This window comes from Odocoileus virginianus, chromosome 32 (assembly GCF_023699985.2).
Source record: "Odocoileus virginianus isolate 20LAN1187 ecotype Illinois chromosome 32, Ovbor_1.2, whole genome shotgun sequence".
NCBI classification, from domain to species: domain Eukaryota; kingdom Metazoa; phylum Chordata; class Mammalia; order Artiodactyla; family Cervidae; genus Odocoileus; species Odocoileus virginianus.
In genome coordinates this window covers 6775477-6801568 of record NC_069705.1, presented here as the reverse complement: position 1 = coordinate 6801568, position 26092 = coordinate 6775477, and the positions used below count along the sequence as shown (strand labels likewise).

Here is a 26092-nt window from a genome sequence, read left to right as displayed (position 1 = left end):
TGTGTGCGCGGGTCACATGGTCGCTGCTGCCCTCCCGTCAGCCGCCCTCGCCGCCGCGGTGCGCTGGCTGCAGGAAGCCGCCGCGCCGCCGCTTTGTTGTCGGGGCCCGCGAGGAGCGCCGCCCGCTGCCGCGCGCTCTCCCCGAGTCCGCTTTCCGGCCCCGGGGCCCGGCTGCGGGCCCCCGCGCGCCCCGCCTATGAGGGCGCCCCGCGACCACCGCCGGCGGCGGCCCGGGGCGGCGCGACGCTGAGGTAGCGGCGGGGGCGCTGCCCGCTCTGCGGACGGGCGGCCTCGGGCCTCCCCGAGGGCACCATGGAGGTGAATGCGGGTAAGAGCCGACAGGGCGGGGGGCGCGGCGGCGGGCGCGCGGGGCCGGCGGGCGGGCGGGCGCGGCGGCGGGGCCCCCTCACGGGCGGCGGCGCGGGGGAGCCCTCCCGGAGCCCGGCGCTCGGCGCCCCCCAGGCCGCCCTCCCAGCCGCCCGCAGCGCCGCAGCGCGGCGGCCCGGCCCCCCCTCACATGGCCTGGCCGCGCGAGCCACGTGCGCGCTGTGTTTACGTTCGGCGGCGCGCGGCCGCCGGTTGGCTGAGCGGGCGCGTGACGCGGCATTACATAATGGGCGCCGGGGCGGCGGCGGCGGGCGGGGACACGTGAGGCCGCGCGGCTCCGTGACCCACATTCGCGGGCCGCGGGGGCCCCTGGGGGCGGGCGCGCGCCGGCGGGAGGCCCCGCCCCGCGGGAGGCCCCGCCCCCGCGCCCTCGGGCTCTGACGTGGCCGCCCCTCGCCCGCGGGGTCGCTAGCTGAGGGGAGGCGGCGCGTGCGCGCCCCGGGGACCCGCGGGGCTGGAGGCCGGGAGAGCGCGGACGCCGCAGTGACCTCGGCCGGGGCGGAACGGAGAAGGCGGGCGCCGAGGGGGCCCTGGGGGCTGTCGCGGGGCTTCCCCTACGTGGGACTCTCTGGCTTCGCCTGGGGACGGCTCGCCGGGGGTGCCGCAGTTTCGTCTCCACAACAAAGAAGAACCCTTACCGTTTCAACGACCTCCTGGGGTCGCGGTCGACCTTGTGAAACACCTCCAGTGACGAATATGCCCGCGGCGCCTGCGGGCCGGGAGCCTCACTCTGGCCGTTCCCGCCCGGTGACCCCCAGTGACCCCCAGCTTGCTGATCTTTCCTGAATCTGATAACAGATTTCTTCCCCCACCCTGAGGGCTGGGGATCTTAGTTTCTCAACCAGGGTTGGAACCCGGTCAGTGAGAGCCCTAACCGGTGGACAGCCTGGGAATTCCCATGATAACAGATATGACCTTATTAATCCTTTTCTTGTCGCATTTCCCGTTGCTTCCCCACTAGGGAGCAATATTAGGGTCCCTTCTGCCCTTTTTTTGCCCCCGGCCCCCAAAGGGAGAGTCCTTTGCTCGAATCCAGTGAGGCTACGGAAGCAGCCAGTGATTGTTCGAAAAGCCGTGCCCCGGTAACAAATTGTGAAGTTTCCACCAACAGTAAATAATAATGTCTTTTAATTACTTGTGGGCCTACATAACCTTGAGGATAGTTTAAGAATTTGAGCAACTCTGTTATGGAATAAAACTTTTACTTGCTGGGGATTTTGAGATTATGAAATTCATCCTCCTCTACCTCAGCATAAATGAATTCTTCTAGTTTTGAGATCAGATAAGGTTAGAAAGGTTTTCTCAGATTTGAACCTTCCTGGAAGGTTATCACTGATCTTAATTTTGATTTTACGATGTGATTACAAACTGTAACGTTTTCTTGGGAGGATTGCTCACTCCCCCAACCCCCTTCCATATCCAGTTCACATCCCTTGGTCCTTGCTCCGTGTTTTTTTTTTTTTGCCCCCTGATCATCATCCTTGTTGCCCTTTGGCATGTGGCATCCAGAGGTGGAAGTCGTTGAACAGTTAATGACTGCTGTAAATGAGCTGTCTGGCAGGTTGGGCTTTGTGGCATACTGCTTTGCTGACTCACAGTAACCTTGCAGTCAACTAGACCCTTTTCGTGTGAACTGTTTTGAAGTTAAGTTTCATCCCTTGTGCAGATAATTGTTTGACCTGAACTGTAGGAACTTGCAATTATCTTTCTTAAATTTTCTCTTTTTCCATTTGGGTACAAGTTCAAGCTGTTACCTGGTATAGTGTTTCTGCCATCCCTCTGTCTGAGGGAACTTAAATAAGCATTCCCTTTCGTTTCCTTCACATTTAACTTGCCCAGGGTGAGGCCAAATTCAGTGCTGGTGGCAGGCCTCTGGCCCCTCCCTTTGGGTTGATACCATTTTATTAGTCAATACATATTCACCCAGTGACCTTTTGGTGTAACTGCCCTATATATCATGACTCATTGTGTGACCCTTTCTGTGACAAATACAGAGGAGAAATAGTGAAGCTGTGGAAATTGACTTGATTCATTTTTGTCAGAGATTTTGATTGAAGTTCTTTAAATAGCATTCTACTTGATGTTTTTACTGTAAAGGTAACTGCATACTCACTTGGAGAGAGAAACAGTAAGATAATGGGAAGAATTCGAAGTGAAGAAGGAAGGTGCCTGACTGGACAATGGAGTTGAGGAATTCAGAAGGTGGCCTGGAAATAAGAACCTGCAGAGAAATCTGGGTCCACATGACAGATTCAGAATTGAAGGACAAAGAATGGATAGGGAGGGTTAGATTTGTTTGAATTATTGGGACCCAACTCTCCCAGGATAATGATGGTAAAATAATAATCACCAGTATCTGTGGAGCGTTTGCATATTATATATGGGCCCTGTACATGTGTTACTGTTTTGCGCCTCCCCTTAACACTGTCAAGGAAGGTGCTGTTGTCACTGTCGAAGGGGAGGGTCTAAGTTCCATAACTCACCCTTAGGGGCAGGTCGGAGAAATCCCCTTGGGGAGCACAAACTAATGACTGTGCTGTAGTCACAGTTGGGGTTGAAGCCCACATCACTCCTAAAGGTGCACGCGAAGCTTGGGGGTCCTGCTTCTTTGGGGGTGAGGGGACACTGAGTAGATGCCTGCAGTTTGCATGGTATAAGGGTCAGCAGAGCCTCCCACTTTCATGTTCCTCTTTTTTAATCTTGTTGCTGGTCCATTAGGGTTTTTCCCTCCAGGGTCTAGATTACTCTTGTCCCCTCCCCACCTTTCCAGCAATTTACTTGGAGACAAGAACTGTGTTTTTCAAAATAAGACCTATTTGTTTTTGTTTTCTTAAATAGTCTCTTATGTGGTATATCATTTAATCGCTTTCATATTCTTTTAAAACCCTGCATGTTGTCTGTTACCTTAGCTCTGGATCCATGGCTTCTGTAGTGCCCTGTGCTCTCAGTTTGCTGTGTGGTGTGGCTCACGTCGTGTTGGAATGAAAGGTTGACAGCTGTCTCCCCAGTGGTCTGTGAAGTGCTCTAGGGAGGGCACCATCTTGCTCTCCGGAGCCCTGACAGTGGGACCCAACTGGAAGTTTAGGGCTTCATTAGGTCCACTCGGTCATACCGTGAGTAGAAGTTATTGAAAACCTGCTTTTAAAATGAGAAAACTCATAAAACTTATTGAGTAAACATGTTTTGTTCTAAGTCACAAGGCAAAAAAAATTCCAGTCATGACTTGATCTCAAGCATGTATTTTTCAGGGTGGTGGGCAGAGGGAGTGGGGTGGCGGTGATGATGGGCCAGCCTGGAATCTGGGTGAGAAAAGCCCAGGCTGTGTGAGGACAGCGAGTGCTTCCCAGCAGTACAAAGTTGGATGTTGACTTCTGGATTGTCTGAAACTGACCACTGGGTAAGCCTGAGCCTGGGAACCTGGCCCAACTCCAGGATCCTTTTCAACTAAAAATAGAGACAACTCAGCCTCAGCTAATTTTAGCTTGAGGCATCTGAGAAGTATATTCTGCCTGCTTTTGAAGGTGTTGGGACTTGCTGGTTCAGGGATTTTACCTTTCTTGCATTTTCGTTAAAAACTCTCTGTAAAAAGGCACTTATTTTAATAGTTCCCTTTTATGAACATCATTTCATTTCAATCTTATACTAACTCTGGCAGATATCCCCATTTTCTATTAATAGAAGATGACTCGGGTTTAGAGAAATTAAAAGTGACTTGCATGCAGAGGACTTCCCAGTAGGAAGATAATAGTCTGCTCTGGAATTGATATTCAACCCTGGCCCTGCCACTTGGTAGTGTATTAACCTCTCTGAGCTCCTCTTCTGTAGACTGGAATAATGGAAGTTAATTGTATAGGATTCTTATGAGGATTAAACGTGGTGTGAAATTGTGTCATTTTATTCTCGACATTTTATTTATTTTTAGCCAGGCTATGTTTTTCTTGCTTCTGCACGGACTTTTTCCAGTTGTGGCAAGTGGGAGTTACTGCTGATTGCGGTGCATGGGCTTAGTAGTTATGGCACATGGGCTTCATTACTCTGTGACAAGTAGATTCTTCCCGGACCGGGGATAGAACCCGTATCCCCTGAATTGGCAGGTGAGTTCTCAACTACTGGACTTCCAGGGAAGTCCTGATTTTCAGCATTCTTGCTGACTTGTAGTCTTCACTTCCCTTCTTCATCGGGTTAAAGAACTGCTAGATGTACATCTTACCTTCTAGGAAATTAAATTTTAACCTTCTTGGGTCGCTAATCATCAGGTTGGTAGCATGATGTTGGTTGATGCTAAGACAACTACATCAGTGTTGAAGGTCTTGCTTAGAGAATGTAGCTGCTCCTTGATGGGTCATCTTTGGTTCCATGGTTCCTGGCACAATTGCTGGTTGTAAATGATTATTAATTCCCTAAAGACAGGAGTTGGATCTTAAGTGAATTGATTAAGTAATTTTTTAAAAATTATTTTCAGTAATTTTTCTTGGGTTTGATTTTGGAACTTTTGCAAAGGAAGGTGTGTTTTGAGTAATTAATACCTTTCATTGCCCAGTCAACTTTAAAGCACTTATCAAGCCATCAGAATAGCTTGGATCTCCACTCAGAAGAACTTGTGGATGTAAATAGCTGACTTAAATCCTGGCCCTGGAAAGGTCTAACTTCCTGACCTTATCCTCTTGAGATGTTAGTGAATTTGCTACCTAAAGTAGTAGTTTAGTCTCTAAGTCATGACTGACCTTTTTGCCACCCCAAGGACTGTAACTCACCAGGTTCCCCTGTCCATGGGATTTCCGAGGCAGGAACACTGGAGTGGGTTGCCATTTCCTTCTCCAGGGGATCTTCCTGACCCAGGGATTGAACCCGGGTCTCCTGCATTGGCAGGCAGATTCTTTACCCCTGAGCCACTAGGGAAGTCTCCCACTACCTAAAGTAGTCCTTTAGACAAGATAAATGGCTGTGAGAGCTTCTTTTGGGGATTTAATTGAGAAATAAGGATAATCTTTTTCTTTGTATCCTATTCTCAGTGGAGATAAATACAAAAAAAATATCAGTTGCTACCACCTGGGATTTCTAATGTGATCTTCAAATCTCTGAAATTTTATGAAAACAGTGGTGATTTTACCTAGCAACATGACATTTGAGAGACTTCAGGTTGAAATAATTTTTCTTTGGATTCACAGTATGTTAGGGATATTCAGGCAGTTAGTGAGAAGATCAGATCAGCCTTGAAAATTATGGGCTAATTTGTGCTCGAATTTACTAATTGTAGCCATTCTTAAACTTCTGCCTGCAAAGACTTGCCTTGAGAACTTGTTCAAAATGCTCATTCCTGGACTTCCTGGGTGGTCCAGTGGTTAAGAATTTGCCTTGCCACAGAGCAACTGAGCCCATGAGCTACGACTGCTGATCCTGTGTTCTCAGCCTGTGCTTCGCGGCAAGAAAAGCCACCGAGATGAGAAACCCACACGCTGCAACCAAGAGTAGACCCTGCCCGCCGCAACTAGAGAAAGCTTGAGTGCAGCACAGAAGACCCAGCATAGCCAAAAAAAAGTTCATTCCTGAGGGTGCCTTCTCCAGTTCGAGCAGGGTCTTGGAAATGTGTATTTTGAGAAAAACACTAGGGGCGGTTTTGATGCGTATTTCACATAATCTCTTTGGATAGTGAGAGTAAGCTCAAAGTTAGGACTCTTCCTTGTGTTTGGAGTATTGAAGAGTCTTCAGATTTTAAAATCAGTGTTAGATAAAATTCTTGTTAGTAAGATTACCCTTGGTTGCTTTTTTTCCCATTGAGCACAGCTGAAGTCATTGACTTGTAACAGTGACTCTCAGACTTCACTGTGCATTGGAAGAGTGAGACCTGAGAACTTATGTTTCTAACCGAGTTCCAGGTGATGCCGAAGCCACTGGTGCAGGACCAAGCCTTGAGAGTGACTGGTGTGTATGGGTAGGGACCAGGTTGCAGGACAGGTATTAATCCTAAAGCTCGGGCTTCACTCTGGGCAGGTGGGAAGTGCAGGTCACGGGCATCTGGAAGTGGGTCAGACTTTAGGAAAAGCGGATTCGCACCTCCAGCTTCAGTGCCGATGTCAGGTATATGCTTCCGGAATGGAAAAGTGGATGGAATTGTCCACGTTGTATTTTTTTTCTTTTTAAGACTCAAGTGCAGATAAACAACAAGGTTCTTCTGTATAGCACAGAGAACTATATTCAATATCCTGGGGTAAACCATAATGGAAAAGAATTTGAAAAAGGATGTGTGTGTGTGTATATATATGTAACTGAGTCACTTTGCTGTATAGGAGAAATTAACACAACATTGTAAATCAACTATATTCAATAAAAATTAATTTCAAAGATGTACGAGCAAGACGATTAAAAAGACTCAAGTGCATTTAGCTGCGCTGTGCACTTTGTGTATGATGAACACCGTTGTGTTTCTCTTGGCACAGTTGGCACCTGTTCTCACTTCTTTTCTGGGTTATAACCAGAGCACTGTGGTTGTGGCTGTACTTCCTAGGGGCTTCCGAGTCTGGAATTGTGTAATTGGTACTTAAATACATGTCTGGTTCCTAACGTCATCATGACAGACTAAAAGTGACTTATCCCTCTGCCTTTTTTTCCTTCTCTGTAAATGGAAATGCCTTTCTGTTCTTTGGAATTGATTTGGCCTTAGCATTTTGCTGTGTGTGTGTGTGCGCATGTATATACTTGAATATCCTATAAAGTCTGGCTGTTATTTAAAAAAAGACTGGGGTGTCTTTTCCCTTTAGCAGACAAAGCATTTGTTTCAGAGTGAATGCTTACATTGCAGTTGTTACTTTGGGAACCTGTAAAATCCTTCACTTCAGAATAGTCATCTCAGGTTGTTCTCAGAAATGTCTTTCACTTGTTACTGCCATGGGGTCTCAAAAGAATCAAATGCCACCTAGCAACTCAACAACAACAGCTGCAGTAATATTTCATACTGTTTCGATCTGCCCATGATATTAGATGTGGGCTTTACAAAGGCAGAAAAGTAGGTATTAGAAGTAATTTATGTCTTGGAACTTCCCTGGTGGTCCAGTGGTTAGGATTCCGTGCTTCCACTGCAGGGGGCACCAGTTTGATCCCTGGTCGGGGCAGTAGTATCCCACATGCCACATGGCACAGCCAAAAAAATAAAGAAAACATTTATGTCAGACTTTCATCTGTAAAGCATGTATAGACACTCTGCACCTAGGTACTTGGAATCTCTCTTGTTGAGAAGTAGATGGAAACAGGTAAACAGTAGGTTTATATAAGAGTTCAAGACAGTGATGGAAGAGAGATAATTAACGTTTGTATGTGGTACACATTGAAAAAGCCAGTAAATGTTGGCTGATGATGGAGGAGAGAAGAAAAGAAACCATAGGAGGCCTTGGCGGAGAAGATGAAAATTACTTGTTTGGCCTGGGATTTGGAAAAATAATACTTTTGGTCATGAGGTTACTCTTGAAGCATTTTATCACTTTCAGGGAAGAAGTCTGAAATTATACCCTAAGAGTCATTTTAAGTGCTATTTCTTAAGCTGAAAGGTTTGCAGTCTCTTAAGAGGTCAGGGCCAGTTTCAGGGGGAGTTGTGGAGTTTATCCTAATGAAGTGAAGAGTGTCCTGAAGGTAGCTCTGTGAAGGGGGAGTTGGCTTAGAGCGTGCCCTCCACCTTCCAGCCTCTTTGACACTCATGTAAACAGTGAGTCAGAAGAACAAATGGTGCGTCTGGGTTTCTCAAGAGCTGCATGGAGAGGAGTGTGTCTGCAAGTCCAGTGGCAGGAGTAGCTGGAGAAGACAGGTGCGGAAGTGGGGTTCAGTGGGTAGTCGTGGGGTCTTTGGGGAGCATCAGAACACAGACTGTGAGAGCAACAGCTGTGAAAGGCGTTGTGTTTCCAGATAGATTCCTTTATCCGGAGTTCTACATGTTACATCTATGCTTCATTGACCTGTGTTTTAGCCAGGTGCTGCAGGGTGGGGTGGGTAAGAGATGGGCCCGCTGTTCTGGGACGGTGTCATGTAAGGGGATAAGAAAGGAGGCAGAGAGGGGACCAGAACCAGGTTTCCTCACGGCCCAGGCAACGTGATGACTGGCTTTGCTGTCACTCAGGACGGTCTTCCATCCCCTTTTAGGAGTAGTTTGGAAAATGAAAAGCTTTTAAGTTTGGATCAGCACATGCTGAGAGCCAGTGAGAGCCTGCCCACTTTTTAAACCAGTGGGAATTTTATAGCTTTGAACTCTGTGGAAGCAAGACTAGTAGGAAATAGGGAAGAAAATAAGCTACTTTTCCCTTTTGCGGTAATTTTGATCATTAACCTGTTTTCCAGAGTCAGTGACTTTACTATTGAGATTTGTGAAAATAGAAAATATGCATTCTCATGTGTCTAATTACCTGATTTCCCGTCTTTTCCAGGAGGTGTGATTGCCTACATCAGTTCTTCCAGCTCAGCGTCCAGCCCTGCCTCTTGTCACAGTGAGGGCTCCGAGAATAGTTTCCAGTCCACCTCCTCCTCTGTCCCGTCTTCTCCAAACAGCACTCACTCTGATAGCAATGGGAACCCCAAAAATGGTGATCTCTCCAATATTGAAGGCATCCTGAAGAACGATCGAATAGATTGTTCTATGAAAACCAGCAAATCCAGCGCCCCTGGGCTGACAAAGAGTCACAGTGGAGTCACAAGTGAGTTGTCTGGTTTTCTGGCAGTTGATGCCACGAGTGGGGCTTACTTTATCACCTGCTCATTTGGTGGGGACCATTTTATTTCTGGGTGTACTTTTCACCCCCTTCTGGGTAGTTACAGTTTAGTAGTTATTAAGAAATCAGTGATGACCTGAATTAAAAGTTTCAGCCTAGGGCCTGTCTTAATTAATCGGTTCTCTGTGGTGAGGTGGTCCGGCTGCCTGTGTTTCCCCTCAGGTGCCCTCTTAGCTTCCACAGTTGTCTTTCTTCTGCCCTCCTGGTGCTGACTCTGGTTTCTAGAATGGAGCACTCACGGAAAGGAGCTTGCTTTCATGAAGCCTGGTGCTAGGAATGTTTGGAGGGTTGGCATATCCCACAGAGTAGTGGGAATGTGGATCCATGAGTGAGTGCAGAGGTCACAGGCTGGTTCAAGGCGGGGTCAGGAAGGGCTGGCACCTGGCTCTGCCTGCAGGTGGGTTGGACTCTTTGCACAGTGGCCTGTGGAGACCCCGTCTCACACCTTTTGTTGGTTGACGCCCCTGGCGCTGATTCCTTGACTCTTATCCAGCAGAATTGTTTTCTTAGTTCTGGTTGCATATCTGATGTAGAGTAACTCTAGATTTACAAAATTTCAGCATATGTCCAGAATCTTCAGCTCTCTGAGAGAGTTTTGGCCATGCCATAAGGCGTGATTTCTTTTGATTCATCAATTTGGTGTAAAGATTTTTCTCTGACATTATAAAAGTATGTTGTGTATTTTTTAAAGTATTTATAAGTTGAACAAAATAGAGTACTCTATTGGAAAGAAATAGTTTTAGCTTTTCTTCCAGCTTTTCACTTTTCTGTCTATTTGTGCTTCAGAATTCAGTGGCATGGTTCTCCTGTGTAAAGTCTGCGGGGACGTGGCCTCAGGATTCCACTACGGCGTTCATGCTTGTGAAGGCTGTAAGGTAATGCATGCTTTATTTGTTTAAGCTGCCGATTCTGGGATTAAAGAAATTACATGGTCGATAATCTGGAAGGAGAAGAGAAGTCAGCTGCTCCTTAAAGTTTTAAGCATTTTATGTAGTGTACAAACATAACTCATTTTGAAAAATATATTTTAAAACTACATTTTAAATATATTTAGTATTTCTTTTTTTTTTTAGTATTTCTTTTTCCTTTAAGATTTTGATCAAAATAAATTTGCTATCTTACACTTGAATCTGGTGTGAAGTGTTTCACTCACCGACGCATCAGGCACTGTCCTGGGTGGCAGTGGACGGCAGGGAGCACTCGGATGAGGCTGTTGCTTTCTCGAGACTTAGACTAAGCCAGGCTTGGAACAGATTTCATCAGGTCCTTTGACACTTGGACCTGGCAGGTGCTGGGAACTGGGCGCAATTCCTAGATGCTTGTAAAAATGTGATACCTTCGGAAGCGATGCCAAGTCAGTGAAGGAATCTCAAGTATAAATTGAGCCCTAGGTCAGCTCATTTGTAAGTTGAGTTGAATATTCCTGAGTCAGGTAATCCCAAGTGAGAAGTCTCTGCTTCCTGCTTACATCTAGGGACTGTCTCTGCTCATCCGGCACAGTCCTTCCTCCTGAGTGTCTGGAACTGACACGGCAGGACTTGTGCTGGTGCTGCCCTCTCACTGGGAGCAGAAGCGGGAACCCGGTTTGGCTGGCTATGGTGGGGGAGCAAACAGTGAGTACACGTGAGGAAGGGGAAGGTGCTTCCTAGGGGGCTGAAGGAGCTGCGATTTTATAGCTCTTACTGGCTCGATCCCGTCACAGGACTGCTATACTTTATTCAGAAATAGCACTTTTTCATTGTTTTAAAAATTCTACAAATAGTTTTTCTTTTTTTTTCTTTTAACAAAAGATATGAAATAACTATGTTTCTAGCTAGAGAAACAAAAGCACAAGCAAATGAATATCAGTGCACATTCTTGATAAATGGCACACATAATTGCTCTTAAAGATCTAGCTCAGATATCATAGTGCCCAAGTATAGTATTATAGTAACAAAGCATAAAAATGTTCTATCCCACAATCAGTAATACAGATTCATCCAATAATGTGGTTAGTTAACGACAGTCGAGGAAACTGCAGTTTAAAATAATTTAGGTGATTTTGATTTTCCTGAAAAAGTCAAGGGGAGGTCTTTGCAGACCACTCACAGAGCGTGAACTGAATTGTTTGTGCAGTAAATACGGCAGCTGTGTGTGGTCATCCAGCTGGGAGCTGTGGGTGTGTGTGACCCTTACCTGTAGCTGATAAGTAAGCCGGAATATCTGGAATGATAAGGAGGTGTCAGCTGCTGGTAATCCAGGAAAGACCAAGTTCTCCTAGTGTGATCCTTAGATCTAGTGAGGGAACTGCAGTATGGAACACCGTTCTCTGTCATCTTGTTGAGGACGTCCTTCATATTGCAAGAGTTTGGGAATTTGAATGTGACTCCAGCATGAGCTGGAAAGCGTGGCTGCAGGCCCGGCTGGTAACAGGGTGAACGGAGTGTAGGACACGGGGCTTTGGCAGCACTGAGACTCCAAAGGGAAGTGGGGAAAGAGCCCTGCGTGGCCAGCAGGCACTCGCAGGTACCGCTGAGAGCTCGGTGAATGTCTGATGTCAGTGTCGTCTTCCCCTGCTCTAAGCCAGAATGACTTCTCGGGTCCCGGTAGCGTACTGGCTAATTAGGTGTGGGGGACGCTCAGAAGGAGTTCCTCTGGATGTTTTTAATCGGATCCCTACATCTTCCTTTGTTCTTAGGGTTTTTTCCGGAGAAGCATTCAGCAAAACATTCAGTACAAGAAGTGCCTGAAGAATGAAAACTGCTCTATAATGAGAATGAATAGGAACAGATGCCAGCAGTGTCGCTTCAAAAAGTGTCTGTCTGTTGGAATGTCAAGAGATGGTATGTCCCCAGTTTAAAGAGTGCTCTTCTTAAAGCGTATGGGGCTTGGCTTTATTCCTCAGCGTGAACCAGAGCTGTAAGTCAATTACCAGTGGCCCCCTTGTGCTCAGGGTGAAAACAGATTTTCGAAAACACATTTTGTGGTCTTACAGGATGGCAAATTGATTAAAGTCAAATTTTAGCATCATCACCTCAGAAACAGCTTTTGACTCACTTCTTTTTTTTTGTTTCTTGCCTGTGAAAAGACCCATTTTTCCTCTGTGTGATTTGAGTACTTTTAAAAAAAAAAAAGAAAGGTGTAGTTTTTCTTGATAAAGGAGTTCTTGGCTTTTCCCCCTGATTTCTTTCTTAGCAGTTCTAAGGAACGCATTTCTCCCTCTGTGAGTTAGCTCTGTGACTTCTCAGTCCTGAGATGACACTGTGCTCTTAGGCGCCGATTGTGAGTACTTTCAAAGGTGACGCAAGATTGAAAGACGTGTCTGATACTGAGGAGGTGGCAGCTCAGTCCCGGCGTGCGCCGCTCCTGTGGGCAACAGGGTGGTGGTGACTTGCAGGATCATTAGTGTCCTCTGTGGACAACCTCACTGGGAGATCTGACTCTTCTGTAGGGCTTGGGGTGTCAGGTTTGGGTAGTCTCATTCTCCTCCCAAGTAACGTAGCTGAGGACCGTGGGGCTTTCAGAGGGGTCAGGTTAGGAGTTAATTGAGAACTGCTAAGAATGAGCCTTGTATTCATCTAGGGAAGAGTGATTTAAGCAGTCCCTTAGGTTACTCTAGCTAGTGTCTACTGACACAGAAACACAGCGTTGTAATAAGTAGGTTCTTGAATGACAGGTTTTAGCAATTGATGTTCTATGTTTTCAATTGCTTTAAAAAAATTTTTTTTTTATGGCTCTAGAAATACTAATCCAAACTTGATGGATATTGTGATTTCCACAAGAGTAAAAATGGCCATCAGTCGTGCAGAGGGAAGCGAAGGTAGAGTGTGCAAAATGATTTAAGTTGTTAAGTCTGCGGTTGTGACAGTGTAAGAGGCTGCAGTTAGAGCAGCGAGACTTCCTTGCAGGGTGGATACATTGAATTTTTATTATCTGTGTATAAATACTAGAATAGAAAGAAGCTTTTCTTTTCCTCAGGGATAGGAATGTTGGAGACAGGACTAGCTTCTAAGATAGTGCAAATGAACGCTTTTATTTTTGTTTCATTGATTTTAATTAAAATCCAGCCAGTTTATTTTCCAATAACTGCATTTCTATCGACTGTGACTTTTTTCTTTTCTTTTCTTTTAAGATTTTCTCTTAAGAAGTTGGAAAAGGTGATCACTTAATATTGGGTCTTGAGGATAAGGTTACAGAGATGAACGGACAAAGGTCAGGGGAAGTGATTGTTCCTACCCATCAGCGTTGATGGATGTGGGTAGCTGAATGCCTTCCTGAGGACACAGCCTTCAGCCTTAGTTAGTAAGGTGCTGAGTAGTAATGCTGGTTTGTTTCAAACTGATTTTCATTAGTTAACTTCAAATTTCTTTCTTAGACTTTCCTTATAAAATACCCAAGAAGTCTTCTCTTTAGCTTTATTTTGAGAGAGAAGTGAAAACTTTCTCTCCCCACTCCTGCTTCCTGTGGTTCCTCAAAAACATAACCGGCAAGTTTAGAATGATTTTTGGCCAGACTCAAGTGGGCACTCTTGTGTGATCAGAAGCTGTAGCTGTCTGAGCCAGTTCTGTGTTCCTCTTTGGAATAAATGGGTCTATTTAACCTGTAGACGTTGAATATCTTTTTCTGCATTAGCTGTTCGGTTTGGGCGAATTCCTAAGCGTGAAAAGCAGCGCATGCTGATCGAGATGCAGAGTGCCATGAGGACCATGATGGACAGCCAGCTCAGTGGTCGTTTGCACAGTGACCCTTTAGCAGACCACCATGAGCAGATCGCCTTGCCAGCCCAGGAACAACCGCGACCCAAACCCCAGCTGGAGCCAGACAACAGCAAAAGCTCTTCTCCCTCCTCCGATTTTGCGAAGGAGGAAGTGATCGGCATGGTAACCAGAGCGCACAAGGACACCTTCATGTATAATCAGGAGCCGCGCGAAAGCTCAGCGGAGACCTCGGCGCCGCCGCGAGAGCGGCTCCCTAAGAGCCTGGAGCAGTACAGCATGAACCACGAGCACTGTGTGGGCGGGCCGCGCGGCCGCTTCCCTTGCACCCAGAGCCCGCCGCATCTCGGCGGACACTACAAGGGCCGGAGCGGCGTGCACTACCCCGGCGGGCACGGCGTCTGTGTGGCGGGCGGGCACTGCGGGAGCTTCCCCGGCGCTTATACTCCGCGAGTGTGTGATCGAGTTTCCATGGATGGGTTTTCTCAGAATGAGAACAAGAACGGTTTCCTGTGCAACACTGGCGGGAGAATGCACCTGGTATAGTGAAATCACTCTTTTTGCTCACTTTGTGTCGAGGAAAACTGTGAAGGCTTTCTTTTATTCGGAGGCTACTCCAAATTCAGAGGCGGGGGTGAGGGTCAGCAAAGCTAGGAGATTTATTAGAATCCCTTTTGCGTGATATTTTAGATCAAATATTTTGAATAAATAGCATTTGTGGAATGACCTGCTTTCACACAGAGCTAGGTACACAAGCATGTTATTTGATTGATACTATGATCAGAATTAGGATTTTATGTAAAATATGGGTTATGAAGAATTGATCCTTTAATTCTTAAAAAACCCTTTCAAAATATAGGTATTCAAGTTAGTCTTGGCCTTACTAGCGTTGGGATTTCCTCAAGGGACTGATCCTTTAGCTTGCCATAGTCAGTAATTCCTTGATTGGGATGGAAAGTGTCTTTTTTAACCATCATAATATAAAGAGGTCTTTGGATGTAGAGCATGGGTGTTTCATGGTTTGAAAACTTGGGAATAGTTTAAGAAAATCCGCTGGATTCTAAGAATTTTCTCAGACTTCATCCTGTGGGATGAGTCAGTGTTACGTCATTTAAGTGTTTCATCAAATACAGCAGTCTGCATGAAAGCACGTCGTGTGTGCTCAGCCAGAGTGTCATCCAGAGCAGCAGGCCCACGGCTCTGTTAACACCAGGAAGTCCTTTGATAGTGCTTGGTGTTTTCTACAGCTGGGTAATTCAGATCTTCTTTTTTCATCAAAGAGTCAAATAGTTGACTCTACCCCAATCCTAATGTTAGGTGTTTGTTTGTTTGTTTGTCTTTGGTCCCTTGAAGTTATTTGATTCCATGGATCTGGAAGGTAACCTTATTTTCTTTAGGCTTAGTGACTGCTGTAAGGGGGGGGAAATCCTTAAGTGTTTAGGTTCTAATTTGTGATGTTGCCCATGGTCATGGAGCCGTCCCATTTCTGGATCTCATGGGTTTAGTCGGCACGTGAAGGCTGATTTCATTCGCATGCGCAGTGCGCGTTTTGTATCTCCGTGGTGTGCCGGTCCCTCCTCTGGCCTCTTCTTTCCTCCCCATCCTCGTTTAGAAGGTGCACCTTGTGTGTCCAGCCATTGTGTCCTCACTGAAAAAGTGGAGGCCAGTGGTCACACCATTGTATATGAAATAAGTGGTCAGTGACCTCTTTTAAAACAATGAAGCATCTCAGACCTTTTCTTCTTTGAAATTACAGCAATGTTATTTTGCCTATTTAGGAAACAGTGAGTTTTGAAATACTAAGTGTGGGGCTGGGCTCTAGGCCTTGACTTCTAGCTATATTTGGATGAATCACTAACCCATTTAAAGTCCCATTTCCTTATCTAAGATGGTAGTTATATGTCTGCCATAACTAAGTAACAGGACTGAGAGTCAGGTGCACGTGTGAGTTTGCTTGACAATTGTAAAACCAGTGTAAGATGATAGTAGTGTTACAAGGTCCACTGTCAAACCTGTGCAACAGAAATGTTCAATTTCAGTGCTTTTTAGTAATTTTAGTTATGCACCATTGCCATAGTCCAGTGTTAAAACATCCCCATCACCCCCCAAAACATCCCTTGTGCCTATTTGCAAACAGTACCTGCCCCCAGCCCCAGCCCCGCAACCGCTCAGCTGATTTATGTTTCTATAGATTGTGCACCAGGTTTTTGAACCAGCTTGTAATAGATGAACCTTTTGCTTAGGCTACTTCTTTTATGATAAGTTAACTGCTGTTTAAATTAGGATGCTCTGAGTCTATCACAAGGGGAGCAGCCAGTAAAGAAAGTGCTAGCTAATATCAGTAGATTCCATGGTGTCACAGAGTATTTTCCTGTTGGGGTTTCCACTGACTGATACGCTGCCTTTGAAGTTTCTTTCCCACCTCTCATAATCAAAGATTTCTTCTGTTTTGCACATATTAGGTTTGTCCGATGAGTAAGTCTCCGTACGTAGATCCTCATAAATCGGGGCATGAAATCTGGGAAGAATTTTCCATGAGCTTCACCCCAGCAGTGAAGGAAGTGGTGGAGTTTGCAAAGCGCATTCCTGGGTTCAGAGATCTCTCGCAGCATGACCAGGTCAACCTTTTAAAGGCTGGGACTTTTGAGGTAGGTTTTTATTTATCTTGAATGTTGATACTGGGCAGGGTAGTATTTTATTTTCATTCTTTTCTCAACAAGTATTTGTAGTCCAGAGGCTGAAACTACCAAGAAAAGCATGACCATCCCAGGATCTTGGGGAGAGACAAGGTAAACCCTGCATTACTCAAGACTTGAAACACAAACGTGCTGGGTTCGCAGCACAGCAACCCCAAGTTCTGAAACTGCCTCCAGGTGTGAACCTGGCAGGTTCTCTGGAGTTAGACACCTACTGAAAGCCTAGCCCAGCATTTCCTGGGTTCAGTACCGGACCAAAGGGGAAACAGATCGGTGTTTTTGTGTCTTAAGAGATGGTGAAATATTCAGTTGATGTAGCAGACGTTTCATATGTACTACCACAATCCTCTTGGCCTCGTCAGAATCCTTGGCTGCATTTTTGACTCCAGCTTCTCTTTCTGTGATGCTGTCTCCTGGGCCTGGGGCAGCTTTTCTTGCCAACTTGAGTAGGATGCAGACAGAGCCTCTCCCCGTGCAGGGCTAGGTGCCTCTCATCTGTTGGCCCGGGGCTTCCCTGCCGCAGCTGAGGTGGGCACAGGCGCAGGCCTGGCCTGGAGCTCACGTGGGCATTGTCCTGAAATGCAGGTGGGAGCTGATGTTGGGTGGCCCCAGCCTTTAATCAGCAGAGGAAGTGGCGGGGCGGGGGAGGGGAGCTTCATGTCCCTGGATGGCCACCCGTGGCCCAAATCTCAGCTGTGCTTGATGTCAGGCAGTGTCCAGCTTGGTGACACGTCCTCCGCTACTGACTTTGCTTTCATCACACTTCCTTCTTCCTCACGCCTGTTTTCACACCTGTACCCCCCACAAAACCCCTTGCCTTTGGCTCTGTTCTCTGGGGCACTTGGACTAGAATAGAGAAGAAGTTTTCGTAAATAAAATAGCTGTGATGTAATTCCAAAGAAACACCTATAGGTTGGAATTTTCAGTTTAGAGAAAAACATCAGACTTAAGGGTCTTTGGCTGCGCTGGGCCTTTGCTGCAGTGCGTGGGCTTCTCCGTTCGGGGCATATCAGATCCTAGTTCCCTGACCAGGCATCGAACCTGTGTCCCCTGCATTGGAAGACAGACTCTTGACCAATGGACCTCCAGATTGAGAGTCAGAAGGGATGTCAGAGATCAAGTTCAGTTCACCAAGTTATGAGGTTATAGAACAATATAGCCCAGAGAGGTGAAGAGAGTTTTCTTTCCTTGGTTACCAGTAAATTCTTGACAGTCATGACTAGAACACAGTTCTCATCCAGGACTTGCGTTCTGTTCCCCTTGTGATCTGTCTGGAGACAGCTGGCTGTGGGGCTAGCTCTGTCTTCTTAGAAGGCTTCCTCTCTCTCTCTCGGGCTATCTTGGGTGAAACGTCTTTGCTTGGGAGCTCTGCAAAGGGCAGATGTTTGTTCAGTGTTCATCTGGTTACACGAGAAATAGTCGTTAGCAGTGACTGCAGTGGAGTGAGCCTGCAGGTCCGCAGTGACGCTTGGTTTGGATTTCCATCATGACTTGATATCTGGAGCAGTTGCTGTAATAGTTTGTGTCTTTTTGGGTTACCCTTTCTTGAAATAGACTAATTAGAGTTCATCTTTCCTTGTCTACATTTGGTGTTTGGATGTTTCCAAGTGTTGTAGCGTTGAAATACTGCTCTTTTTACTTTGGGCTTAGAGACCGTGTGATGTACTTGATAGCTTAAAAGAGTTTCTTTAATACCTTTGACCAAGGTCCAGTTTCAGACTTCTTAGCATTATTGCCTGCTTTAATTTGGGGTTTTTTGGCCTGCTTTAATTTTGAATCTTCATTTCAGAATCTTTAATAGCTTCAGAGCACCATAGGCGTTGAGTATTTTGCCACTGGTGGTTGGAATTTTTTTTTTTTTTTTTTAATGCTATTCCTAGAGTATTGCTTTGGTGGAGAATTTGCCTTAAGCAAATGGTTCTGGGTAAAAATAAACTCAGTTTTTCTTCTACAACTTTTTAAAATACGTAGAATTCTCTTAACTGACTTGAATACTGAGTTATTTTCTCGTATTACAATTGAACTTCCCCATATACATTTAAGTCTTTTTCTTTTTCCAGGTTTTAATGGTACGGTTTGCGTCATTGTTTGATGCAAAGGAACGTACTGTCACCTTTTTAAGTGGAAAGAAGTATAGTGTGGATGATTTACACTCAATGGGAGCAGGGGATCTGCTAAACTCTATGTTTGAATTTAGTGAGAAGCTAAATGCCCTCCAACTTAGTGATGAAGAGATGAGTCTGTTTACAGCAGTTGTCCTGGTCTCTGCAGGTAAGGAAGCCGGTCCACAATTGTGCCACACCTGGAATGTAGTGAGCAGCCTGGGGAGAAGGCTGCAGTGGCCTAGGTTCTGGCAGGTCATGTGGAGGGGCGAAGGCATTAGGGAAGATGCTGAACTAGGGGTCTGTTATTTTTGCATGATGAATTTTTTTTTCCCATGACAGTAAAAGTCAAAAGGGCTGTATAGTGATAAACGGATGTTGAGATCTGGGTCTCATGTTTACCTCTCTTAATCGTTAGCTTTTGTTCATATTTTTTTTTACAAGTCTTAATATCTTATGGATTTATTTTTTGCAACATTGTATATCTCCAGGTAGGTGGTGGTAATCCAAAACTAAGTTTTGTTTAAAAATACCATGTGGGTTACTTGAAAGTGTTGTAAGTATCAAGATGTATGATATTACTGTCTTTTGTTACAAAAATCCGCATTACAAGTTGTAGGCTCTCACTGAGCTTTGCTCCCGAGCTCTCTGTGTGGCTTGGTAAGTACCGTCTGTCTCTGGGTCTCGGTCTCCTCCCGGGAAGGGAAGTGAGTGTGCGTGGGAGCCTCACGTGCTGTCGGCACAGGGCAGAGGCGAGCGCCTGCGTGAGCGAGTGACACAGCAGCTGCCGTGTCCCAGCGTCTCCTGAGGCTTGTGAGGCACCCACGGCGTTTCCCAGTTTCCCTGCCACCGTGGTTACACTGCGATTGCTTCTGACCAACGTATCTCAGCTCAGACAGTAAGACAGGGATTACCCCCAGTAAAAATCGGGAACTGAGACAGGGACTTCCTGGGGAACATGTGAAAACGTGCCAGCCGTTTTCAGGTGTCCCTGACTTTATTCTAAACCATTCGTGGAGAATTCCACAGTATTTCGATGTGAGTTACTTTAAGTTTCCCATTGACTTCCTACTGTGTAAAAGCCCTCGTGCTGAGCACAGGGAGGGCTGTGAGGTGTGCGTGTGGCCCCCGGTCCTGGGCCAAGCTGTGAGTCGGTTCACACCAGTAGTCCCTGCAGAGGGTGAGTTCTGTGTATCGTGAAGGGCCCATTGCATGCCAGTGGTGAAGACTTAGGCCGTTTACAAGCGTTGTTTGGCCACCTTTTCTGACCTGCTCTGCCTGCACTTACGGGATAATATGATGGACCGTGTCAGGGACGGCGGCCTGGTTTCTTAGTAGCTTTTCAATGCCTCTTGCTCATGTGTGTGTTCAATCACTTGTCGTGTCAGACTCTTTGCGACCCCATGGACTCCTCTGTCCATGGAATTCTCTAGGCAAGAATACTGGAGTGGGTTGCCATTTCCTCCTCCAGGGGATCTTCCTGACCCGGGGATCAAACCTTTGTCTCTTGCATCTCCTGCATTGGCAGGTGGGTTCTTTACCACTAGCACCACCTGGGAAGCCTCTTGCACATAACGCACCATTTTGCAGAGTCTCTTGATAAGTAATTAGTAATGGTTTGAGTTGGCATCAGGTTAGTAAATCTATAATCATGAAACCACAGGTGATCCATACTCGTTAACTTTTTAATTTGGTGAATGTGCCTGAAGTGTAAGGTGCTGTGGGTGGGTGACGGAACAAGTTTTAAGACACACGCTGAGTGTTCCATTTGGAGAGACTGAAGCAACACAGAAAGCTTTGTGTTCTAACCCCGAGGTTCTGCCTGCGGTAGATGGGCGTCTTGGGAGGGAAGAAGGCTTTGTGGGCAGGACGGTGGTGGAGCTGGACCGTGAGGGTGCAGTGTTAGGTTTCGCCAGCGGAAGGTGAGGACGCCCGGGGCCGAGGGGCGGGAGGCGGGGTTCGGGAGCCCCGGGCGGAGTGACCGCTGTGAGAGCCCACAGCCCAGTGAGATCCGGCCTGGCGGCAGTGTGGCTCCACGGTGGGGGGCGCCCGGGCGTGAATGCCGCGCTGATGAGACATGGTCCTGAGTGCTTACCCTGGGGCGTCAGGCCGGCGCCGGCAGCTGCAGGGTCGGCTCCGGAGGCCGTGCGGGTGACTTCAGGGGTGAGGAGGAGGCGGGGGCGCCGGGCGCTCCCGGGGCAGGTCAGCGGAGGGGACGGCCGGGAGCGGGGGCGCAGAGGTGCCCCCGGGGCAGGTCACGGGGGACGCGGCTGGGGGCGCAGGGCGCTCGCCAGGCACCGTGCTCCTTCCTAGTTTCCACCAGGAATGTGATTTCTCTGTTGTTTCAGATTATAACTTTGAGAAAGCCTTGTATTGTCTTCTCATCATAAGAATAATACAGGTTCTTTGAGAAATTAGACAGTGTCAATATTAAGATGAAAATAAGGGGTGATAATATCACCACAAAAAAGCACCATTAACCTTAGGGGTCTCTCTCTAGCTATTTACCCACCAACCCATTTGTCCCTTTGCCTGCTTGTGAATATATAGTAATAAAGGAGAAGGATGGATTGTAAAAGAAGATACAGCCTTCTTATTTTTGTTTATACATGAAGATATACAAACAACACAAAAATACGTGCGTCTTAAAATGATACATTGTTCCACTTTATGATAATGTTCATATCAAATTTAAATCTTTGTCACTTAAAAAGAACTATTGTTATTTTTAAAGCAGGAAAATAAAATCCAGTAACGGTGGAAGGGTATAAAATGGAAAGTCTCTTTATTCTCTTGCTAGCCTGTTCTTCAGGCTTGTTCTGATGACTGCTGATCCAACTCGAAATACTATTCTCTCGCCTTTTTATTTAGTAGATGTAACTGATACATGATAGCTCAGCTGGTGAAGAATCCGCCTGCAGTGCCGGAGACCCTGGTTCGATTCCTGGGTTGGGTAGATCCCCTGGAGAGGGAAAAGTTACCCACTCCAGTGTTCTGTATAGTCTATCGGGTTGCAAAGAGTCGGACACAACTGAGCTACTTTCACTTTTCAACTGATAAATGAAAGCACCCTCTCATTTTTCCGTCTCAGCATTTATGGTCCCCCCGCGCCCCCCACCCCTGTTGCTTTAGTTATATAATAACTGTAATATGCCCACACTCTGCTCCTACACTTGTCCGTAACCTCTTGGGAGTTCAGCTCGAGCATCCTCACTGTCCAGGGAGGCAGCATCCTACTTTCTCTGCAGCCTGACTTCTTTTGCCCTAACGTTTCTTCTGTGGCGTCGAGAATGAAAATGTTTACATTCTGTTCTAGAAATGTGACTGTCTTCCATGCTTTATTTATCAGTTGACTCTAAAAATTGAACAGTAAAGCACCCTTATTTAAGTGTTATGATTACGGGAATAGTGCTCATAGTGTTCCCTCAGTGGGGCTGAAAGGGTAAGGAGGCAATATAGACTCTCCCCTAAACCTGTGCTTCCTGAAGGGAACATTCCAGTGTCAGGTAATGGATGGTCTTTCTGTATTTTCTGCTAACTGCTTAGAATTAAGCAGTTTGCTTTCTATTCAAAATAGCTTTTGTTTTTTTGGGGGTCTGCCCTTGCCTTCTGGTTTTGGTTTTGTTTCGGTTGTTGTCAGACGATATGCTAATGATCTCATTATGTAATTTTGTCTTCACGACAGACCCTGCCTGTGAGCTCGGACATGCTATCCTCAGTTGCACAGGCGAGGAGTTTGAGGAGAGGCAGGGGCGGGGCTTAAATCATTTGTCTGAGGTCACATTTTTAACAACTGGCTGATGAGGCATTTGCACGCCTGCTGGTCTAGCTTCAGGAGCCTCCGCCTGTGCCGGCTGTTAACAGAGCAGCTCTAGCTGCCAAGGGAGAGAGAGGTCTCAGACTCTCACCTGCCTGAGTGATGGGGAGAAGCTTGATACCGTGAGGAGCAGAGCAGTTGCCCCCGGAGGTTAGTTCTTTCTCGGGCTGTGTGGAAGGGTAGAGTCCCTTCCAGGTGGAGGTCAGACTCGCCTGCGGGTGTCAAGCCGGGCTTGTCAGGGTGCGGGCGTCAGTTGTCCCCATGAGGCTTGTGGACAGGATTTCACGTCCATCTATAGGACGACAGTCGAGGAGGAGTTCTCGTGAAATGGTGAAAGACGTGGAAAGGTGTGTCCTGACCCGCAGTACGGCTTGCAGTGCACTGTCTGGAAGACAAGTCTCCATTTCAGTCTGCGCCTCTAGTGTTGCAGTCGCTAGAGGATTGTTGTTTGTGATCAGCTGCATTTGTGCTTAGATCCTCTGGCCTCGAAATCATGAAACCATGGCTTTTTATGATTAACATTCTTAGGTACAGTGAAGGGAGTTGAATAGAGGGGCGTAGGCCACTCAAAGTCCAGATCATCACTGGAGGATCAACCACATATAAAACTTAGCTCAAATGTCCTTTTCCACTTACTGTTTGGTACTGGTACTACTGCCATCTAGACTGTTTTGTTTTTGGGGATCATTGTCATTTTTTCCCAGTTGTTGTTATTGTAAATTACAGGTGACGTAGTGTAAACCAGTTACTTTCTTCTGTCAAAACACGAGCTCTCTAAATACGAGGACTTCCAGTTTGTCGCCGTCACTGCTCTTCCGTAGCACCACACGAGTAACCTGGAGAAGGCAATGGCAACCCACTCCAGTATTCTTGCCTGGGAAATCCCCATGGACAGAGGAGCCTGGCGGGCTCCGGTCTGTGGGGTTGCAAGAGTTGGACACGACTGAGCGACTACGCACACACATACCGGTAACCCCACTCATTCAAAAGTGTTTGGTGAATGAATTAATGAATTGCAAGGCTGTTAAAGAAAGCAATTGCTTGAAATTGTTTTAATTGTTTAATGAAATTGTTTAATGAAAACATTAAAGGCAACGGAGAGTCTTGGAAGCATTATTGAAAGCTTTAAGTAGTTTTGCAGAGATGATCCTTATGATTGTATCGCCAAAGTCAAGGGTCGAGATCTCGAAGAGATCTTTTGTCCATTTTACAATTTTGTGTGAAAAGTTGATTTCCCTCCCTGCCACCCCCAACCAGTAGTCACCATTCAGATTGTTTCTGTTTAATAATTAGCACAGTTGTAGCAATAATCCAAATTTTATTAAATGTTATACAAAGCTGTTTTCATCATTTTTCTCCTGCATTGAGTTTATCAACCTCCCATCCTTTACTATTAAATTTTAGCCCTTGGTTTCAATGTTCCCATTCCAAGTAGCCTTTTTCAGCTACCAGTCACAATGGAAGACCTCCTTGATTTCCTTGTAAAAAAAATGAAACAAGGGTGTAAATGGCCAGAGAATTTTGCTTCCTCGGAGAAGTTTTTTTGGAGCCATTGAATATTTTTTGAGTACAACTGTCTCCTGTTGTAAAGGGAAGAAATAGTCCTTGCTGATGAAAAAAGTCCGTGGTTTGGTTCATTTAAAGGTAGTTTCCTTTATTGCTGGTTTATATTAAATCACTAACTTATTAACATTTTTGTATGATGAATAAACACAGTATGCTAAATGAAAGTAAATGCAACTTAATACAACTATTAATAAGGAGTTGGTGATGGACAGGGAGGCCTGGCGTGCTGCAGTCCATGGGGTCGCAAAGAGTCGGACATGACTGAGCGACTGAACTGCACTGAATAGAATAAAGTTGCGTGCTCTGTTAGATAACTACTACTGCATAACAAGTTACCTAGAGATTCCTTGGCTTAAAAATGCGTACATTTATTCTCAGTTTCTGAGGGTTGGGCTATGGGTGCCTCTGGCTCAGGGTTTCTGAGGAGGTTGTATTCAAGCTGTCGGCAGTCCATATGAAGGCTTCACTAGGGCAAGATCGACCTCCAGGCTTATTCACATGGTTGTTGGCAGGAGTCAGTTCCTTGCGAGTTGTCCCACTGGGTGTCCCACTGGGTCGCTGGCTGCTGTCGGCTGGAGACAGCCCTCCGTTCCTGAGCACTTGGACCACGTCTTAGGCACCTCACATGGCATCTGGCTTTCCTCAGAGCGAGCAGTGAGAGACTGTCTGAGGTGGAAGCTGTGGTTTTTCCTGGGATACTTGACTCATCAGCAGTGAGTCTGGCCCACTCATGGGGAGAGGAGTCCATGCGTGGGTCCTGGGTGTCTGCCGCCTGTGGTAACATGCAGATGTGGAGTGTTCCGTATGAGGTGAAAATACACTTCCAAACCACACGACTCATCTCATTTTGCTCATTAGAAGCAGTTGAAATTAGGTGGCATCAAATTTTAAAAAATCAGAACCTCTAGATGTTTGTGAGCAAAGATACCTAAGCAGTATAAAGAATTTTATCTGGTGTACTATATAATACACATTTTATAATATGATTAATAGCTTTTCAAACATTTGCCATTGGAATTTAAAAAACTCTGTTAGATATCTTTTGCCTTTGTTCCCATGTGTAAAGCTTTGGTTTGAGTTCATTAATGAGACTGACAAGTACAGTTATGTCTGTTTACCGTTAGTAACATGGGCATCTCCTCCTCTCCCCCTGCTCCTTGCTCTCCGCAGATCGATCGGGGATAGAAAACGTCAACTCCGTGGAGGCTTTGCAGGAAACGCTCATCCGCGCGCTAAGGACCTTAATAATGAAAAACCACCCAAACGAGGCCTCTATTTTTACAAAACTTCTCCTAAAGTTGCCAGATCTTCGCTCTTTAAACAACATGCACTCTGAGGAGCTCCTGGCCTTTAAAGTTCACCCCTGAGGCCTTCGCTGATTTAGACATGAACCAACCCAGGCTAACTGTACATTTTGTGCTGAAACGCTTATTTCTCTGTGCGTGCCGCCTGTGGAGGTGGAGACCTCGGAGACGACGAGCCCGCAGGCCGTCTCTGCAGTCGGCCAAAGCCGTCCGTCGCATTTCCTCAGCCCTGGCCGGAGGCTGACCACGTCCCGAGTGATCCGTCAGCTGTGCGGCACTTAACTGGAGAAGCTACACTGAATTACAGTCACACTGAATGTTAGACTTTCTCATCTGCCAAAACCAAAAACCATTGATCTCCCTGTGACATAAATGTAACGCGTAATCACAATATCTGAGGACCTAAAGTTACCCCTCTGTGGTGGAAGTTACCCCTCCTGTCAGATGGAAGCCTGATTTCACCACAGGACTCTGATCTGCTGGTTGAGGCCCTGCGAGTGAGGAGACTTCGTTGTGGGTGCCCCCATCGTCATGAGCGTGCTCGGTCCTGGGAGGCTCCCTGCTTGTGGAAATGAGAGCCGATCCTTCCCCCAGGCCCACCTGACAACATCCTAACCAACATCTGTAAAGCATCTTTACCTCTTGGGAGATAGGCACTATGTAAATACAGTAAAATTTTTGTTATAATTATTCATAATAATTATCTTTTTTTTTTAACTTCTACTGTTTTCTGAGAAATCATTTCAGTCCACACCAATCTGCTATTCAGGGTTCCT

The 26092-nt window shown here is 46.3% G+C and overlaps 1 protein-coding gene across 4 annotated transcripts; it reads left to right on the top strand.

The window, feature by feature from the left end:
• On the top strand, nucleotides 1-26006 carry NR1D2 (nuclear receptor subfamily 1 group D member 2). 4 transcript variants are annotated; one of them, XM_070459841.1, is made up of 8 exons: nucleotides 1-328; nucleotides 8796-9062; nucleotides 9924-10012; nucleotides 11815-11959; nucleotides 13749-14371; nucleotides 16294-16479; nucleotides 18588-18798; nucleotides 25183-26006. In XM_070459841.1, the coding sequence occupies exons 1-8, from the start codon at nucleotides 313-315 to the stop codon at nucleotides 25377-25379; spliced, it is 1734 nt and encodes a 577-aa protein (XP_070315942.1). In that variant the 5' UTR covers nucleotides 1-312; the 3' UTR covers nucleotides 25380-26006. The 4 variants fall into 4 exon arrangements, with proteins under 4 accessions (XP_070315942.1, XP_070315944.1, XP_020754074.2 ...); XM_070459843.1 differs by having other exon boundaries at nucleotides 208-318; XM_020898415.2 differs by lacking the exon at nucleotides 1-328 and adding an exon at nucleotides 1364-1497.
• Nucleotides 26007-26092: the final 86 nt, after the last annotated feature.